General features: G+C 35.8%; 1 protein-coding gene across 1 annotated transcript; it reads right to left on the bottom strand.

Moving 5' to 3' along the window:
• Window positions 1-266: 266 nt before the first annotated feature.
• LOC142643498 (7-deoxyloganetin glucosyltransferase-like) lies at window positions 267-2,616 on the bottom strand. Its single transcript, XM_075818153.1, has 2 exons — window positions 1,936-2,616; window positions 267-1,383 (listed from the first exon to the last, which is right to left on the bottom strand). Exons 1-2 carry the CDS (start codon window positions 2,450-2,452, stop codon window positions 449-451), a joined length of 1,452 nt encoding a protein of 483 aa, XP_075674268.1. The 5' UTR covers window positions 2,453-2,616; the 3' UTR covers window positions 267-448.
• Window positions 2,617-18,812: the final 16,196 nt, after the last annotated feature.

Raw genomic sequence — 18,812 nt, 5'->3', positions numbered from 1 at the left:
CAGTCCTTTATTTATACACACAACAATACTTAATAGAACATTAATTTAACCAAATCACACAATTAATCTGAATTTATTGCAATAAAAATGGGAATAAATTTTAATAAATACTTAAAATGATTTTATTTAGCAAATGAGATTGAAAGTACAAGTACATTGAAATTGAAAGTAGAAAGTCTTGCTTGTTTGGTTTGAACATTTCTAGCTAAAAGAACTTCAGCAATCAACTTATCTAAATTTTGAGAGCATTATTTAAGTCGCAGCAGTCCTTTATTTATATACACAACAATACTTAATAGAACATTAATTTAACCAAATCACACAATTAATTTGAATTTATTGCAACAAAATGGGAATACATTTTAAATATATATTTAAAATGATTTTATTTAGCAAATGAAATTGGGAGTACAAGTGCATTGAAAGTAGAAAGTCTTGCTTGTTTGGTTTAAACATTTCTAGCTAGAAGAACTTCAGCAATCAACTTATCCAAGTTTTGGTATGAAGAACCACCAGGTTTGGTGGAATCCTTAGCTTTTGTTTTCCACTCCATTACATTCTTCTTAATTTCTTTACCTTTTTCACCGTCAATTAATTCTCTCACTAGCTTCTCCACTGCATCTCTTTGAACATTATTATCTATCTCCATCGCAATGCCCCATTCAACACAACAGTATCGACAATTCGTCTGTTGATCAGCAAAGAAGGGCCAAGAGATCATTGGAACTCCACAACACATACTCTCAAGTGTTGAATTCCACCCACTATGTGTTAAAAAACCCCCAATTGATGGGTGCTTTAGGATTTGTTCTTGAGGACACCAACTTGCTAACATGCCTCTATCTTTAGTTTCGGTAACAAATTCAAAAGGAATAATAGCTGAATCACCTCCAACAAGATCAGGCCTTATAATCCACAAGAAGGATTTTTCACTATTTGCTAACCCCCAAGCAAACTCAATGAGTTGTTGAGGTGTCATGATAGTTATACTACCATAATTTACATACACTACAGAGTTGGGTTCTTTTGAATTTAGCCATTCCACACACCCTGGTTCTTCTTTCCACAGATTGGAACCTATTGATTCCAAGTTATTGTCCTCAATTTGGTCCACAAGTGACACAAGTGGTCCAATGGTGTATATACAAGGAAGCATGTTGGATAAAGCATCCAACACTTCCTCTTCGAAGGGTTCAAATGTGTTCAAAATGACAGCTGAAGCTCTTGAAACTCTCTCAGTTTCATGGATGAAGAAGTTGAACATGATGTCATTCTCATCTGTTACTCTAACAAAACTTGGAATATCCTTAAGACGAATGTTTTTCATCCCCGGAATCCAATCTATTACAGTTTCCAAGTATCCATTTGTTAGATAGCTCGCATCTGCAAATCACATAGTTTTGATCATTGTGAATAGCATATCCCAAGTAAAATACTAAGAACTAGCATACAAATATTCAATAAATAAAAAAAGTGAAAAGGGAAACCTTTATAATTTTATAGATATTGAGTGTGATTAGACATATAGAAAATTTTATTGCAGATTTTCCGCGTATATGTCTATTGTATTTTTGATTTTAAATGCATAACATTTGAATGTGATTTTAATTTACACATCAAATACCAATGTCAATTTACGTTGATACAAATTTAGGAGAGCTTTCTTTTTTAAAATTTGCAATTTCCTTATATTTGTTTTCAACATCACGTTGATACAAATTTAGGAGAGCATTCTTATTTAAAATTTGCAATTTCCTCATATTTTTATTCTTATATAACACGCGTGATATTGAAAAAAAATCCAATAATCATCAAATACATGTAAAGCACATAAAGTAAAATAGATGACATTTATTTTATATCTTATTCTTGATTAAAGCTTATAAAAAATAAAAGGATCTGAATGGGAGCGGATCTCTCTAAATAAAATCATACCTTTGAGGGGTATCAAACCTCGTTCTGCAAAATGTCGAAAATGCATAATGCTTAAGAAGGCACAAGCGCTAGATGTCCAAAAAAGCAGACATGGAATTCCGAATTTGTCAGCAGCATCAAGAGTGAAGGACATGCAACCATCTGCGACAATACAAGTAACAGGAGGCACGTTCGAAGACGAAGTGTCGTTGAGTTTGGAAATGAGGTTGCAAAGTGGGACAAGGCAAGTCTTTGGGAGGTATTCAGCAAGAGAGGGAATGTCTTGGCTGACATCTGCGTCTGAAGGTGGTAGGCCATCAGGAATGGTTCCGAAGTGAAAGCCAGGCAAGCTATCAAGGGAGTTGGGGCCTCGAGACCGGAGTAAGCGTTTGTGGTTGTACTCTGTGTTTACAAATGTTACGTGAAACCCTTTATGGTGAAGGAGTTTTGCTAACTGGAGCATTGGGTTTATGTGACCTTGAAGGGGGACTGGGACGCAAACTACATGAGGTTTAACACCTGCGCTAACGGAACCCATCTCTCTCTCTCTCTCTCTCTCTCTCTCTCTCTCTCTGTGATAGGACTATTTTTGTAGAATTTGGGTCAACCAAGAACTTTTTATAATAGACAAACGGCCGACCACGAACGCCATTTTTCATGCGAGTCATGTTCATCATGTAAATAATTACGATGATAAACTAAGGAGCAGATAATCAATAGTTGATATGATGCGATCGAGGATTGATCTATTATATTACCAATCTAACGCAATCACTTACGTAATTATTACGTAAGTGATTGCGTTAGATTGGTAACATAATGGACCAATTCTGCAGCACCCACGTGTCCAAAATATAAGATAATATATATATATATATATATATATATAAAAGATAAAATAAAAATCAGTCCATAAAAAAAATTTCAAAATAATGGACTGATTTTGATTTTGATTTTTTTCTTATATCCAGCAAAATCAGTCTAAGACTATTACAACTGAAATAATAAATTCAACTAGTCAAATGTGCACCAAATAAATGTTGTCATATTTTATCAAAACTCTATCTCTTTCAACAGCAAGCAAATTCTTTGCAATGGGAAAGTGACAAATGCTTGCCTCCATTATTAAAAAAAAAAAAAAAAAAAAAAAAAAAAAAAACTAGTCGCTAAACCTTGCTATGCACGGAAAAGTTTTATATCAAATAATTTCAAACTTAGAATTGATGTAGGACAACCACACTATTTTAATGTGATAATTAACCAACAACAAAACAAAGAATAAACCCTATGAGTCAGCACCTAAAGGTTGCTTGGAGTCAGCACCATGTAGAAATGGAGTCGACAATAATAATAAAAAGTGCTTAAATAGCAAACTACAAGATGCATAAAAAAAATCCTAATTATTATGTTAGGACATATATGTTTCACTTGTTTAAAACATATGTCATTCTTTTATGTAATTGACTAATCCTTTAACAAAATGCACTTTACTTGTAATTGGGTAGATTTAGGATGAGTTTTATGCTTCAAGAAACTGTGTTTCAAGATCAAGTGTTGAAGTCATCAAGTCTGTTCAAAAAACAAGCTGAGAAGTGCAAGTTCATTAAAGCTCGACAACTAGCATGTGTCGAGGTTTAAAGAGCTGTTCCAGCCCTGAGGATCGACAGCTTTGGGGCTCGACAGCTTCTTGATAGGTGCTCGACAGCCTCTATCTGTCGAGGTTTAAGAAAAACAGATTTTGAGTTCTGTTTTGATTCCAATCCATGGATGTGTCTTTGGGCTTTCTTTTCTCATAACCCTAGACATATAAAAAAATTATTTTAAGGGCCGTCAAAGGGTACACAAGTTGCATAAACATTGAGAAATCCTTGTTCAAGCAAATTGTGACGAGAGACAAAATTCTTGTCCTAGTTCATCTTTCTTGTGAAGAAGTTTCTGTGTAATGTGCACCGTAGGGTTTTGTAACCAAGAATCTTCTTGATCTTCATTGTGTGGATGAATTGAAGAACTTTGCAGCCAACAATCTTCTTTAGTTGGTGATTGAAGTCGCGTACTGGAATCCGCGCAATTGGTTAGTCACGTATTGGGAGTTGTGCATTGAAAGGAGAAATTGTCACTACAGAACAAATCCAATTGGGTATTGGGGTAAGGATTCAACTGTAGGTTGGTAAGGTACTTGGGATTCCTTTACTTGTAACCGCTTGTTGTGATAATAGTGAAATTTCGGGAGTGGTGACCTTAAAATCACCCAGTGAGGTTTTTGCCTTGGAGATTTTCCCCATTCGTAAACAAATTACCTTGTCAATTTATTTTCCGCTGCACTTTAGTTTATTGGTGATTTGTTTGTGCTACCACGCGTTTGCATGTTAATTTGGTTAATTAATAAACTTGGCTAATTAATCAACTTAATCCATCACAAAGGGTCAATATGTTTTTGGCCTATCAAGTGGTATTAGAGCAGGCACACTCTGATTAGGGTTAGTCTTTGTGTGTGATCCACTTACCCCTATTTGTCATGGATAGAGGTCAGTGAAGGAAAAATTCTGGTTTTGCATCTCATGTAAAACCCACAGCGGAAGCGACGAACTAGGATCTATTTCATTCATGATTGATAACATGCACTATGTAAATTTCAGAATTTAAGAACAAGATAGCGTACCTTGGTGTGGAGAAATTCAAAACAAAGATTAGAAGCACTTGGGAACACTTTTAATCTTCACTCCAATTCCACTTTACGCCCAAGATGTGTGGTCTCTCAATCAGTTTTCAAAGGGAGAATGAAAGTGTGTCTCACACTCTCTCACACACCGTTTCTTTTTCTTTTCTAATCTCTTCTAATAAAAATTCTGTATGTTTCTCCCTTTATAACTAACTGATTATCTAATTGGGTTGGCCTATTAGGCCTTTCCAATTGGGCTTTAGTGTGTGGCTTGGAGTGGGACCAAAAGAGACCAATAAGACACTAGCTCCAATGGGCCTTGGACTTTTCCGTCAACTCTTGACAAGCCCAAAATTACCATTAATTATATTTAAAACCACTATATAAATATAATTGCACTCTAGGCCTTATTAATAAATTATATCCCAAGACTTTATTATGCATGCAACCCCTTCATTAAAATATTCGTAGTAATCCAAAGTCATGAATATAGACTGCCACTTTGAAGATTACTACATCTTAATCCTTGAGTACCCGGTTTAATCCTTTATGTTATTCGTCATATATTTATGAAATCCAATTTCATAAATATATACTTTAGTAACTCCTTACTAAAGTGGTTGGGCCCAACACTCTGAATAACTAAATCCATTAAACTTATCTCAAGGGAATATTTTGTATCTCCATTAAGAGACTATGAATTCCATCTTGAGAATATATGTTCCATCAACACTAAATGTGGATGCCCAACATACTGAGATTTTGACCGTAACTAATAGATCTCACTCCTGATATATCAAAGCAACCTACATCTCATGATCAGGTCCATTATTCTCTCAGGATTTAGAGTTGATGTAAATAGAAGTCGTGAGATTTATTATTCATTTGACAGTCATTAGGAGAATAATAAATCTCACAGCGGTCCAGTTCAATATGTCTTAACTCTTAAAACATATCAACATACCAACTAGAAGTCTCCACTTCCATGATCAAGACAAATCATCTTAGTTGATATGTTATAGTCTTCGCAGATAAAACGCCCAATTTCATCACCGACTACGAACTAAACTTCTGAGTTTACAAAGAACTTGTGATTTATATCTTCTGTGACTTTTCACATAAATCACATACAATGCATTTCATGGACTATGATAATGTCTTAGTTCATTTATAGATAGTCTCATATAATTAAACAATTTAATTATTAAATACATGCCAATAAATTGGGTTTTAGGGCATAAACCCCAACAGTCAGTCTCTTATTATACCTCCTTTATTTGATGGTACTAACTATGCATACTAGAAAGTACGCATGAGAGCTTTCTTGCAGTCTCTAGATGAGAAGGTGTGGGAAACTGTGGAGATAGACTGGACCAAGCCTAAAGAAGCATCGACCAATTAGGATGATGCTAAGATCAAGGCGGCAAACTTCAATAGCAGAGCGAATGCCCTATTCAGTGTGGTCTCTAATGAGGAGTTCAAGAAGATATCCTCCACTGAAACTGCTAAGGAAGCATGGACCATCCTCCAAACAACCTATGAGAGAACAAAGGCTGTCAAAGATTCGAAACTACAGAGGCTCACTACAAGCTTCGAAGAAATTAAAATGGAGGAGGATGAGTTGTTCGATGAGTTCTATGGCAAACTCAAGGGCATAGTGAACTCAGCCTTCAATCTTGAGAAAACCATTCTTGAACCCAAGATTGTGAGGAAAGTGCTCAGATCTCTGCCCGAGAGATTCCATGCCAAGATCACAACAATAGAGGAATCAAAGGATATTGACAAGATTCCTCTGACAGAACTAGTTGGTAATTTGCAAACCTACGAGCTAGGGTTGACAAGAATTGGCAAGTCGGGTAAAGGCAAGAGGATGGCACTAAAGGCCAAGAGCAGTGAGACAGATGAGTTTTTAGACGATGAAGATTCTAAGATGAAGTCCTACATCACTAGGCAATTCAAGAAATTCATGAAAAATGCCAATGGAAAAGGCTTTGACAAGGACCTTAGGCAATCCAGTTCTTCTTAGTTCAAGAGCTAAGATAAAGGGAAGAAGGATGCTAAGGATGGCGGTCAGTACACTGTTTCCACAGGACCTAAGTGCTTCGGGTGTCAAGGCTTCGGTCACATGAAACAAAAGTGTCCCACATATCTCAAGAGCATTGGGAAGAGCAAGGCGCTTGCTGCTACTTTAAGTGACACTGAGCCTGAGGATGATTCCGACAATAAGGATGACGAAATTTTGAATGCCTTCACTGCCACTGTCAATCATACTGAAGGGATTGTTGAAGATGTGGATGAAGAAAAGGAATTGGTAGAATCCAAGTTTGAAAAGATGGATGATCAAGATGACATCCATACAACCTATGAGAAACTGTACAAGCTTTTTGAGAAGCATGAGAAACTTTATAGGCTAGCCACCAAGAAGCTTAGTGATGTGGAACTTGACCGTGAGGAGCTTTCCACTAAGTTTGATGAAGCTAATTAGACTATTGGGGCACTGAGATTCGAGAACAATTTCTTGGCTGAGAAGACCAAGAAGCTTGAAGCGGAACTGTTTCAAATTAGAGCTCAATTGGAGAGGACATCAAGTGCGAAGCTGGATGAGATGCTCAGCATTCAGAAATCTACTTCTGATCGAACCGGTTTGGGGTATGAATTCTCTTCTTCTAATATTGCTTATGCTAGTACTACTGTTTTTGTTCCTCCTGCTAATAACATTAAAATTGAGAATAATGATCTTAAAATTGAGTTAGCAAGTGAGAACCTAGATAAGGGTAAATCCATCTTAGGAGCACCCCCTAAGATTGAGAAGAAGGAAACTAAAAACCCTAGGACTAAGAAGGCTAACTCTCAAAAGCCTAAATAAAAGAAGCAGCATCTTTGTCATCATTGTGGTATTGCCGGTCATACTCGACCAAATTGCTATAAGTGGTTAGCCACTCAACAGAGCAATGGCATGATAGCATCTGAGAACCATAATCAGCTTCAAACCTCTCTTGATCCTCTTGGAGATCTTCTCAAAGCCCTCGTGTTCCTTTCGAACTTGAGCGGTTTCAATTCTTCCCCCTCATCACCAGTTCAAGGGTTTGCAAAAAGGAAAGGTTCTTCCAAAGTATGGAAGGAAAAGGGTTCCAAGTGATTTATTCACTTTTTCACTCTTTCCCCTTCTTGTTTTTGTATTACTTATGTGTTTTGCTTTACCGTTTTTGAGTCAGTCTAGTTTTTATGCATTGTTTTGCTTTATTTAACATGTTTTTGTTTGATTACTTTCAGTTTTTCGTTTTATTTTGTTTCTCAGGAAAAAAATGAAAAATTGATAAATACAAAAAAAAAAAAAACAGTGTGCGTTTGTGTACATTGGTTCTTGTGAATCTTAAAATGGTCATTGAAACAGAGTTTTCTAAACTTTGTATCTCTTGTACCTTAGATGAGCATTCTTATGCACAAACTAAGCAAGTGAGCCTTTTGGTTCATTGTGTGTGATGAGTAAGGTTAAGTGATCTCTTATACTTAATACTCGTATCACTCTTTTTGACTGGTAGGACTAGAAAATCCTAAGAGAAAGGCATAAATAATCATCTCACCACTGTTACCCGCCAATCATGAATTGACATCTATATGTTTCGACATAGCAAAAGTGCAATGTCAATGATATCTGCATGCTTCGGCATAGCAAAAGTGCAATGTCAAAAGTTTAACATAATTGGGTATTTCTTTTCTTTCCTTTGTATACCCATGCATGGTTTGCTTAATAAAAAGAAAATATGCAAAGAAAATAAAAGCAAAAAGAACAAAATGCTTTAAATATGATTGCAAGTGTGTTTTCTAGGAGATGTGGGAGTTATAGGATGTACCTTGAAGGTGATAGTTCCCATCAAACAGTTATGATTGTGTGTGAGTTAAAGTGATTGTCTCATATCTCAAATCATCATAACACTAAGACACTTGTGCAATCTTGCTATGTTTTTCACACACAACACGCAATATTCCTTGCTACTTTTGATACATGTGCAGGTACAATGTGATTTGGCCATCACAAGGTTTACATGTGTTGATGTATATTTACTAAATTGTCTTAACTTGTTTTAGAAATATAAAATCAGTTAGACTTGTTTAGTGTGTGTGTGTGTGTGTGTGTGTTTTGGGATCCATGTGCTTAAATTTGTTGTTGAGAGATGATTTTGAGAGTCTAATATGTTGATTGGATCATTGGTTGAGTTGCATGCGTGATTGCATTCATGTTTGTGTTTTTCCCTTCTCAAAAAATTGCTTTTAAAAGTTGGCTCGACACCTCCTCAATACCTAGCTGTCTGTCGAGCTTCCTAGCTTTTTCTTATCGCAATCTCGACAGCTTCTCGACACCTGGTGGATCGATCGAGAAAACTTCTGTCCTCTCGATAGCTTCTCGACACCTGGTGGATCGATCGAGCATCTGTGCTTATGTCTCTGCTTTGTTCCTCTACACCTTCTCGATAGCTCTATCTATTGAAGTTGTTTTTCTCGACACCTTCCTCGACAGATCCCTCGACACCTGTATCTGTTGAGATTTACTAAAACTCTATTTAAAGGTTCTGTGCGATTCGGCTTATCACTTCTCTCGATCTCTCTCTCGATAGCTCTGTGTCTTCACCATCCAAACCTCTCTCTCTCACTCCAAACCTTTACCCAAGGTTTCTTTAATTTTTTTCAAGCTTTCCTTCTCTTGGTAAGCTTCTAATCTTCTTCATTTACATGCATTTCATGTTTAGAAACCTAGTTTTTGGGGTTCTTGAAAATTTTTTGGGGTTTTTCAAAATTGATGAGTTATTACTGCAATCTTTGGGATGAGTTTTGTAGAATTGATCTTAAAAACTCCATGCATTGCATCGCATTCACATTTTAACAGTATTCTCATGCATTTAGATGTGTGCAAACTAATTTTGTGCTGGTAGGTTTGGATTGGGTTGAGCCATGATGTTTTTCATATTGCATGTCATATGTTCATGCATTTTCCATGCATATGTTCTCTCTTTTCAATATACCTGTTATATTTGAATTGTTTTGGGGCTTCTTTGAGTGTTTCTTTCTTTCCCCCTCTCTTTCTGTTTACATTAGTAGTGTCTGTGGCACCAAAACGTAAGTCTGTTCCGTCCTAGAACCCTCTTCTTTTTAAGGCCTCTTCATCTTCTGATCCTACTCCCTCCTCTATTCGGTTCCGTGATAAGGATGCCCAAAAGGACTTCTCAGAGAACTTTTCTAAACGAGGTGTTCATTCGGAATGCCAAGTTATTCTGGCAGACTTCGCTAACACTGACCTTCCCGATGTCATTCACAAACGGGAATGGGAGTCACTATGTGACGTCCAGGTCACATGTTGTTCCATGCTAATCCAGGAGTTCTACTCCAACATGCATGGAACTGATACTTCAGTACCTTTCTTTCACACTCGCGTTCGAGGTACGCGCATAGTAGTCACATCGAAGTTAGTATCCGATATGCTTCATATTCCGAGGGTTGCGCATCCTGACTACCCCGGTTGCGAGTATCTACAGACTGTGTCCAAAGACGAGATGATCTCTGCCTTCTGTGAGCATCCAACTGTTTGGGGTGAGCGTCAGTTTACATCATGTCGACCTTTTGCTAAAGGTCCTCGTTTCTTGAACATGGTGATGACTTTTGTGTTGTATCCTCTCTCTCACTACAACTTTATCACAGAGCCTCGTGCTCGTTTTCTGTTGTCTCTTCTTGAGGATCTTTCCATAGATTTTCCCTCACATTTCATCATTTCTATCATAGATGTGTATAGGGATATGGTTACCCATGATAAGCTCATCTTTCCTTCTGCTATCACAAGGATTTTACGCCATTTTTCCATTCCTTTTCTCGTGTCCGACCCCTTTCATGTCATGTGTGCCATAGACGCCGCTACCGTAAAACGTAGTGAGGTGCAGTTTAGGTAGCAGCTCCTTCCTCCCGTTTGGTTCCATCTCGATCTACTCGAGCCTCATCCGCTCCCTCCTCTTCTATGAGCAATGTGTCACTAGAAGACATCATGGCGCAGCTTCAGCGCATGGATGCTCGCCTAGATACGCTCTCTACGAAGTTGTATCAAGTAAATGTTCGTGTTGGTCGCATTGCTCGACGACAAGAGACCATGGTGGTTTTGCTCCTGAGGTCTCTCCTCCACCACCTCCTGTGGCTTCCGAGTCTGAGGATGATGATGGTGATGATGATAATGCTTCGAATGATGATGATGGAGATGCTAGCTCTACCGATGAGATGTCTACTTGACACTTCACCCTTTGTCACTCGTGACAAAAAGGGAGAGTAGTTTGGGGCTATGAGAGTAGTCATATATAGGGGGAGAGCTTGTATAGGACATTTTTGATAGGGGGAGTGTTGTTGTTTTGAGGGATGTAGTGAGGATTACTTGTATCTTTTTCTTTTCTCTACTTTAGATACATTTTCATCTTATACCTAGGTCTTGTGACCATTTTTACATACATTGTGCTTATCTTTGATATAGATGTGATGATGTATGTTTTCTTCACCTATCTCTACATGTGTTGTTTCTTTTCTCTCGTTATACACATGTTTCTTTACTTGTATGCAATCTATTATTTCTGTTTCACACTAAAATGCCTTGATGAGTTTTGTTTAAAGTGTTTCAGAAATACCGGTTGTCAAAGTCTACTTGCGATAAACTCTCTTCTTGCAAAATTTTTCAAGAGTTTGTGTTAGGGTAGATTTTATTATATTCAACAAGTGAATATGAGTTGAGTGATTTATGACTTCTCTCATATGTTCATTTGTTAGTTGTGATTTTGTCACGGATTGCCAAAGGGGAGATTGTTAGGACATATGTGAATGTGTGTTTCACTTGTTTAGAACATATGTCATTCTTTTATGTAATTGACTAATCCTTTGAAAAAATGCACTTTACTTGTAATTGGGTAGATTTAGGATGAGTTTTATGCTTCAAGAAACTGTGTTTCAAGATCAAGTGTTGAAGTAATCAAGTTTGTCCAAGAAACAAGCTGAGAAGTGCAAGTTCATTAAAGCTCAACATCTAGCATGTGTCGAGGTTTAAAGAGCTATTCCAGCCCCGAGACTCGACAGCTTGTTGACAGGTGCTCGACAGCCACTGTCTGTCAAGGTTTAAGAAAAACAGATTTTGAGTTCTGTTTTGATTCCAATTCGTGGATGTGTCTTCGGGCTTTCTTTTCTCCTAACCCTAGTCATATAAAAGGATTATTTTAAGAGCCGTCAAAGGGTACACAAGTTGCATAAGTATTGAGAAATCCTTGTTCAACCAAATTGTGATGAGAGACAAAGTTCTTGCCATTTTTCATCTTTCTTGTGAAGAAGTTGCTGTGTAGTGTGCACCGTAGGGTTTTGTAACCAAGCATCTTCTTGATCTTCATCGTGTGGATGAATTGAAGAACTTTGCAGCCAACAATCTTCTTTAGTTGGTGATTGAAGTCGCGTACTGGGATCCGCGCAATTGGTTAGTCACGTACTTGGGAACCGTGTATTGAAAGGAAAAATTGTCACTAAAAAACAAGTTCAATTGGGTATTGGGGTAAGGGTTCAACTGTAGGTTAGTAAGGTACTTAGGATTCCTTTACTTGTAACTGTTTGTTGTGATAATAGTAGAATTTCGGGAGTGGTGACCTTAAAATCACCCAGTAGGGTTTTTGCCTTGGAGGTTTTCCCCATTTGTAAACAAATCACCTTGTCAATTTATTTTTCACTGCACTTCAGTTTATTGGTGATTTGTTTGTGCTACCATGCATTTGCATGTTAATTTGATTAATTAATAAACTTAGCTAATTAATCAACTTAATCCATCACAAAGGGTCAATACGTTTTTGGCCTATCATATTAAATGCTCGGGTTTTCTTAATCTTCAAGCCTAGTTTCTAGCAGGCTCCATCCATAAGGCCACAGGTTGAGCCTTCTTCTTTTTGATTTTCCTCCTATACATGCATATAATTGAAGGCTTGTACCTTGTGTCTGCACCAACTGCCCCCAGGTGAGAAGAACTTGACCCCATCAAGTGGAAATTTGAAGAGATTTGATAGTGCTCAAGCAAGTCAGGGTCCAGCTGATGTAGCTCATCTCGAGTAATCCATGTGCAATTAGAATTTGGTTGCCCTCACCAACGAACTAGGAAATGATGAACTCCTCCATCCCTGGTAGAAACAATATGCTCTTCTAAAATAACATCAATAAATTCTTTATGTGCATAGGGCAGATTTAAGGGTAAATGGGTAGGGATAGGGGCATCCATAGGATTAAGCAAAGGCTCATTAAAAGGGGTATCAGGAATAACTATGGGGCTTTTATAAGCAACTAGATCCCTCATATTAAAGGAGGAGCTAATACCATAATCATGAGGAAGGTCAATGACATATGCATTTGGGCCCATTCGTTTTAATACCTTGAATGGTCTGACACTACGAGCCTGCAATTTCTTAATGATCTCAGAGAAAAACCGTTCAAGTGGAATCCAAATCATGACATAATCTCGTACCTTAAACTATGCATGATGTTGACGAGTGTCAGCATGAATTTTATATTGAGAATTACTTTCCTGAATTTTTTTTGTGAATCTCAATATGCAAATCATGAATATGTCGTGCAAATGCCTCAGCAAACTCAGAAATTCTAACATGTGGATACATGGGCAAAAGATCTAAGGGCTTCCTAGGTGTATACCCATGCATAAGCTCAAAAAGTCTAGCGCCTATAAACCTATTGACAAGGCTACTGTATGCAAGTTAGGTTGTAGGAAGAATTGAATCCCAATTCCAATTGGCTTCACCCATTAGACACCGAAGGAGGTTGTCTGGACTACAATTAACCACCTCAGTTTGACCATCAATTTGAGGAGGAAATGTAGTGAAAAATTTCAATTCGGTGCCTAATAATTGCCACAAAGTCTTTCAAAAATAACTCATGAAACGAACATCCCTATTAGAAACTATGGTTTTGGGAAGACCATAAAGTTTGACAATATTATCAAAGTAGACTTTTGCAATCTTAGAAGCATCAAAGGTTGTTGTGGGTTATGTTTGCATCACTCTAGTAATGTGCAACACCATTGAGAAACGTTTTTGGTTTGTGGGTTATACAAGAACGCGTTTGAATAGCTGGTCTGCATGGAGGCTAGCTCTAGACAGCATAGAACAATCCCAAACCTCCTGTGTGATCGTCGGTTTAGGACAAGAGAGGTATGCCGAAAAACCGATTGTTTATTTTCCGCTGCAAGTCTCTATTTCTTACATTTAGAATACAAGAGACTTTTTACATAAACCAAACCAAACACCATTTTGAAAAGAGACTGTACTTTGATAATCCATCTTTAAAAAAAAAAAAAAAAAGTTAATTCATTAATTAATATATAAGTCCTATTGTTCTTAATAGAAATTTCAAACATTAACTAATGTTATCATGATCACTGGAAATATCATCCAGCTTGCTACAACAATAGAAGCCTAAAGTAATGATTAATGAAGGATACATATTCATGTGAGCAAAAGCCTAAAGTAATGAGTAATGAAGGATACATAATCATGTGAAAGGGGTTAGTCAAATCTAATTGCTTACAGCCAGTTATGATTCACTACTATCCATATGTAGATGGGAAGAGTAACTGATTGCATTTGTTTGTAAATTTCTTTTGAGGAAGAAATGGTTGAATTTTGGATTCTCCAATGAAGACATTAACTTACGAAGCCGATCATTTAGACCATCTTGGACTTCCTAAGGCATAGCAAGTTCTGTCCTTTCAAGAGCTTTATTGCAGAGCTCCCTACAAGACTAATCTGTGAGGAATTTCACAGGAGGCAATTGAACAGGTATGAACTGGTTGGGTTCAATGAGGAGAGGAAGAGGCAAAAAAGGAGGAGATGGAGAGTCTCAAACATTGAAGAAGTCATATGGGAAGTTGAAAACAGTGGAGATAAATAGTCATGGGTGTTATGTAAGTTGAAGTGGAAATTTTTAAAACACTAATAGAAAAATAATGAAAATAAAATATTTTTTTATTAATGGAAATAATGATGTAATTCTTGATGTGGTTCATACTAGAAAAACTGATTTTGCATCTCATACAAAACACACAGCGGAAGCAACAATCACAGATCTACTTCATTCATAAGAGTTAACATGTAACCTTAAATTCTAGAACAAATAATAGAAAGTGTACCTTGATGCAATGAAATTCAAAACCAAGACTTGAGAATACCATTAATCTTCATCTCAATTCCACATGGTGCCCGAGAAGAGTGGTCTCTCAATTAGTCTTTTTGTACGTTGATTCTCAAAGAAAAATCCTTCTTCTTCTCCTTGTAGAGAAAAACTGTTTTCTTTCTTTTCATCATACGTACATAATAACTACCTTAGTAGTTACTTTAATTGATAAATCTTATTAAATGAAAACTGATTATCTAATTGGGTTAGCTTTTTGGGCCTACCCAATTGGGCTTTAGTTTGTGGCTTGAGATGGGACCAAAGGGAACAAATAAGACTCTAACTCCAATAAGCCTTGGGCTTTTCTGTCAACTCTTGACAAGTTCAAAATTACCATTAATTATATTTAATACCACTATATAAATATAATTGCACTCTAGGCCTTATTAATAAATTATATCCCAAGACTCTAATAATATAATTTGACCCCCCTATGAAATATCCATAGTGAACAAAGTCATAATAAACTGTCACTTTGTAAACAACTATTTTATCCTTGAGTACCTGGTTTAATCTTTTAGTTATTCACATTTATTGAAATCTAATTTCAGTAAATATAATCTTTAGTAACTCCTTATTAAAGTGGGCACCCTGAATAACTAGTTCCCATTAAACTTATTTCAAGGCGATATTTCGTGTCTCTATAAAAAGAGATTATGGATTCCATCTTGAGAATATGTGTTCCATCAACAATACGTGTGGTTACCCAACATACTGAGGTTTTGACCCTGGATATTAGATCTCACTCTTGATATATCAAAGTAACCTACATTTCATGATCGGATTCACTATCCTCTCAGAATTTAGAGTCTATGAAATTAGAAGCCATGAGATTAATTATTCAGGTGACAGTTGTTGATTGAATAATTAATCTCACAGCGGTCCAGTTCAATATGTCTTAACTCTTAAGACACCTCAACACATCAACTAGAAGTCTCCACTTCCATGATCAAGATAAATTATCTTAGTTGATGTATTATAGTCTTCGCAAATGAAACGCCCAATTTTATCACCGACTACAAACTACATTTTGAGTTTACAAGGAACTTGTGATTTACATCTTCTGTGACTAAATCACATACAATGCATCTCATGGACTATGATAATGTGTCATTAGTTCATTTATAAATAGTCTCATATAATTAAACAATTTAATTATTTATGACATGCCAATAAATTGGATTTTAGGGCACAAACCCTTACAATCTCCCGCTTACCCTCAAAGACAATTTACCATATATCCGACACTTATTTCTCTTTAGAGTAATTCATAGTCACTCTAAGGCAAGGTTCGGAAACAAGTTTCAGCTAGATTTATTGCATAAATTATATTTTCTACTACGATACCTCACGTACTCATATCTCTCTAATGAGACAATACTTACGCTTAATGTGTATTTTCACCACCTAGAATGAACACATATCTTAAAGTCTAACTTCATGAGTCACAATTAAACTATAAGTCAGTATGTGTACAACCAGTAACCATCAAATCCTCACTTTGGTGAACAAACATATAATCCCTCATTCTTCTAAGATATTTGAGTATATGCTTTACTCCCACTAAATTAAGTGATCTTAGATTCAATTGATGTTTGCTTACCATGCCCACCGCAAAATAGATATTTAGCCTAGTATATAGCATAACATAAAGACTTCCTATTGATATGGTATAAGAAACCGTCTTAGTATACTCTTCCTTTTATATGTCTTAGGACAATAGTACTTTATAAAAGAACTTCAAAATTAAAAGAAAAGAATTCTTTCTTGGAGTATTACGTACTATACTTGGCTAGAATCTAATCTATTTAAACAGTATGAGATAGACCCAACATCCTAATTTCTGAATTTTAACAAAGTTTAATTCTTAGGATGTGACTAGTCTTTCTCAAGTACTTTATATCAAACTGGACTAGACAACAAAAAAATTTCATTGATGACAATAACTCTACATCATTCTAAATAATTAGAATGTCATCAACATACATTAAGAGATTTATTATTCTATATAGCTTTTACACACATAAAGCCTTTTAATACTTGATCAAAATCAAACAACTTGATTGCTTGATCAAAGATGATATTTTATGATTCAGATGCTTGCTTTAGTCCATAAATGGACTTTAAGAAACTTGCATTCTTAATACTATTGGTTCTTTGTTATGAACAAGTCTAGTTACATCATATAGATGTCTTCCTCAAGATTGCTACTAAAAGAAGCTTTCTTGATATCCATTGTCATATTTCATCCAAATGAAATATAATGAATAAGAGAATCTAGATAGAGTCAAACTTGACTATTTGTGAAAAAATCTTTTCATAGTCGAACCATTTCTCTCTGAATAAATCTTGTCACCATTAGTCTTGACTTTGAAGGTTTACACCTTGAAATCTATCAATCTCATTTTCTTGTAGACCTATTTGAAAATAATAGGCTTAATGCCATTAGGCGCCTCTACAAGTTCTAGACTTTAAATAGAATCCAATTCTATTCACATAACCTTGATCCAGTAATCCATATTTATATTATCTATTGCCTTTACGTAGGACCGAGGATCAAATTCATATCCTTATGAAATGACTTCAAAAGTTTATTCCAAAAGTATGAATCTATTTGATAATCCTCCCACTACGATATTATATAGGTGTAATAGTTATTTACAAAATAATGTCTTGCGGTGTATCAAATACAACCATCTCATTTCTAAATGTATTTTATAGTTGTCCTACAACAAATACTAACATTTTTCTCCAAGAACAATCTACCTTTAAAAGAGCCCTATTCCTCCTTTATGTATTTACTGACTTAAAGCAGTCATTGGAACTTTATTCCTTTACAAAAAGGATCCCTAGATCATATTATCCTCTAAATAGAATTCATAGACTGGGAATATAACAAAATAATGGTTCTAAAAGCCCATCTTTCACCAATCTTTGAATATCATTTAGATTAATAAGATCTAGACATAAGTGCCAAAACATACAATACCAAAAGATGAAACTTTCTCTTTAAAAAGTAAAACATGTAAATTTCCATCTAGAAAACAATCATGGACAATGCTTAGCCTTACCAAAATGGAAACACTTTCCTTTTGGCCATACTTTTAAGTCTGATTTCCTTTTGGCAACTACTAGGGCAACTAGCTTGTCTAACTGCTTGGTATTTTAATTCCTCTTCTTACCACCCTTACCTTTCGGTTCAGGCTAAGAATGTGAATTAAATCATATCATATTAACCATAGCGTTAACTTTTAGGATGTCTTCCATTGCGTAGAACTCACTCATTAATTCAAATAATATAAAAAGAATTTATTTTCAAAAATTATACATCCAAGAATTCCAATTCATTTTTAAAAATAAAATATATTCATAAAATGATATAGAATTGGAACTCCTTAAGCCTTTCTTAGCACTCAATATGATTCATACCAAACATCTCATTTAGACTTAATATAAAGTCTAAGTCTAGTACTAACTCTTGCATCTCATGCTATAGTACAATTGAGATAGAAGCCAATGTACCATTTTAGCATTTCAATGGAGACTATGATCACATCATAAGCTATCTGCCATAAATGTATCATATATAGGAAATTATGACAATGCTAAATTGAAACATATTTATGTATTTCAACTCCTTAAAGTACCATGTCCAAAATTATTTCTTAGTTAATGTGATTCAATTAAAATAGTAGTTAGAGAACAAAGGTTTATGACAACTTTATTTTGAGACCATGAACTTCAATACCAGGACATTATATTTTTCATCCATAATCATATAATATGGAACTCGAAAACCATACTATACTAGGTGCAACAACAACCTAATCCTGCAATTAATATTCCTGAGAAGCGAGGTCATACCAATAACTATGATTAGGCGAGAATTATTCTCATTATTGATGCTATCATGGTAATTTGCCGCATTGCCTTTAGCCTCTAAGTAATAATGACATAGCTCCGTAGGGAGGTTAACATTAAACTTAGTCTAGTGTACACCATT

Source organism: Castanea sativa, chromosome 7 (assembly GCF_040712315.1).
Source record: "Castanea sativa cultivar Marrone di Chiusa Pesio chromosome 7, ASM4071231v1".
Classification (NCBI taxonomy): Eukaryota; Viridiplantae; Streptophyta; class Magnoliopsida; order Fagales; family Fagaceae; genus Castanea; species Castanea sativa.
This window is presented reverse-complemented; position numbering and strand designations above follow the sequence as displayed.